General features: G+C 42.7%; 1 protein-coding gene across 7 annotated transcripts in view; it reads left to right on the top strand.

Moving 5' to 3' along the window:
* Window positions 1-2,500, top strand: part of bma (SCY1-like protein bma) — a 461,317-nt gene that overhangs the window by 431,148 nt on the left and 27,669 nt on the right. For all 7 annotated transcript variants that reach the window (XM_086548925.1, XM_086548926.1, XM_086548927.1 and 4 more), the window contains one exon: window positions 2,424-2,500. This exon is cut by the window's right edge and continues 92 nt beyond it. In XM_086548925.1, the coding sequence (XP_086405051.1) occupies window positions 2,424-2,500 (77 nt within the window). The remainder of the gene's footprint in view (window positions 1-2,423) is intronic.

Here is a 2,500-nt window from a genome sequence, read left to right as displayed (position 1 = left end):
TCTCCCTCTCCTCCTCTCCCTCTCCTCTCCCTCTCCTCCCCCTCCCCCTCCCTCTCCCTCTACCTCTCCCTCTCCCTCTCCCTCTTTCCCCCCCTCTCCCTCTCCCTCTCCCTCTCCCCCCTCCCCTCTCCCTCTCCCTCCCTCCCCTCCCTCTCCTCCTCCCTCTCCTCCTCTCCCTCTCCCTCCCCCTCCCTCTCCCTCCCCCTCCCTTCCCTCTCCTCCTCCTCTCCCTCCCTCGCTCCCTCTCCTCTCCCTCTCCTCTCCCTCCTTCTCCTCTCCCCCCCTCTCCCATCTCTCCCTCTCCCTCTCCTTTCCCTCTCCCTCCCCCTCCCTCTCCTCTCCCTCCTCTCTCCCTCTCCCACTTCCTCCCCCTCCCTCTCCCTCTCCCTTCCCTCCCCCGCTCCCTCTCCTCTCTCCCTCTCCCTCTCCTCTCCCTTTCTCCCTCTCCTCTCCCTTCCTCCCCTCCTCCTCTCCCCTCTCCCACTCCTCTCCCTCCTCCTCTCCCTCTCCCTCTCCCTCTCCCTCTCCCTCTCCCTCTCCCTCTCCCTCTCCCTCTCCCTCTCCTTCTCCTTCTCCCTCTCCCTCTCCCTCTCCCTCTCCCTCTCCCTCTCCCTCTCCCTCTCCCTCTCCCCCTCACTGCCAGGTCCCCTACTCTCACCTGTTTGTTCCGAATCAGTATTAGAGAAAGGATTAGCTTGATGGCATAGGATTAGTCCGTGTGCGTGAGCGGGTACGCATAGACGTGTGTGTGTGTGTGTGCGAAGCTGTGCAGATGTGATGATCTGCCATCTGAGAGCGGATATGTGGAGGTATCTCTGTATATGGGGAGTGGAAGGGAAGTGGGATGGGAGGGAGTGGAGGGGGAGAGGGAGGGTAGGGAGAGGGAGGGAGAGAGAGGGGGAGGGAGGAGAGGGGGGAGGGAGGAGGGAGAGGGGAGGGAGGGTAGGGAGAGGGAGAGGGGAGGGAGGGAGAGAAAGAGAGATAGAGAGATAGAGAGAGAGAGAGAGAGGAAGAGAGAGAGAGAGAGAGAAAGAGGATAGGGGAGATAGGCGCAGAAGGACAAACGGTCAGACAGAGAGACAATACATCAGAAATTTGAATATATAAATCGAAAAGAAGAACAGTAACCCCCTAATAAGACCAAAAAAATTAAGAAATGAAATAAAAAAATAAAAAAAAACAACAACAGCAACAAAGTCATAAAGAAAGACTGGTATCCAACTAAAAAAAAAAAAAAAAAGCAAAAAAAAAAAAAAAAAAAAAAAATCCGTCAGCCAACATCCGCGCGCGCATATAATAGCGATCTCTCTTCAAAGGGATTCGCCAATGCGGAAAATATGCCAATCACAATGTCCACGATTGATTATTCATTCGATAATAGCCACATTGCCAAGGATTGCAATGTTCAGTCCTCTTTACTGGGTGCGTTGCAAAGGAAAATCTGTGCATGTCACGTCCGCTTGCAACGGCGTTGAATGAATCACTGAGGGGACGCCATTGCAAGATTTTTTTTTTCTCCTTTTTCGTCATTTCTGTATTGGATGAGTAGAAAAAAAACAATGTAAAGCAAGTGAGACTTTGTTACTACTTATATATTCATCCATATATATATATATATATACATATATATATATATATATATATATACATATATACATATATATGTATGTATATATATATTTATATATATATATAATATATATATATATATAATATATATATATATATATATATATATATATATATATATATATATATATATGAATATATATATATATATATATATATATATATATATATATATATATATTAATTGTGTGTGTTATATAATTTCATTCAACACATATAATTTACTACACTTTACAACCCTACAAAGTTCATCATATTTGAAGTTGAACTTCAGGACACCAAACTGAGCCATCGATTTATCTTGAAATCTGTCAATCACTGGCCAAAGGTTAACCATTTTCATCATGGCGATAACTTCAATGATTTTGATATCATTATCCTCATCATCATCATCATAATGATAGTAATAATTATAATAATAAGAGTAATGATTTTAATGAAAACAAGGATAATGATGATAATGATAAACATGATAATAATAATGATGATAATGATAGTGATAATAATAATGATGATAGTAATAATGATAATGATAATAATCATTATAATGATACTACTACTACTACCAATGATGATAATAACAATGATAACAATGATAATACCTACACTAATAATAAAAATCATAATGATAATAAAACTAAAAAACACCAATAACCACAATACTAAACAACAATAACAACAACAATACCATCAAAGCAAACAACAAACACACCACATCGTAGACCAAGCCTCTCGCGTATTTCACATATTTATCAATCCTTTTCTTTCTTTTTTTTCATCTCTCTCCCTCCCAGACATCTATCGGTTGATGCTCGGCGTGAAGAAATTCGGGTTGAGTGTGAACCTGCTGGCCACCAAGGTCCTCCCCTCA

The sequence above is a fragment of the Penaeus japonicus genome, unplaced genomic scaffold (genome assembly GCF_977035675.1).
Source record: "Penaeus japonicus unplaced genomic scaffold, GWHDUDI00000001_assembly GWHDUDI00000021, whole genome shotgun sequence".
Classification (NCBI taxonomy): domain Eukaryota; kingdom Metazoa; phylum Arthropoda; class Malacostraca; order Decapoda; family Penaeidae; genus Penaeus; species Penaeus japonicus.
This window is presented reverse-complemented; position numbering and strand designations above follow the sequence as displayed.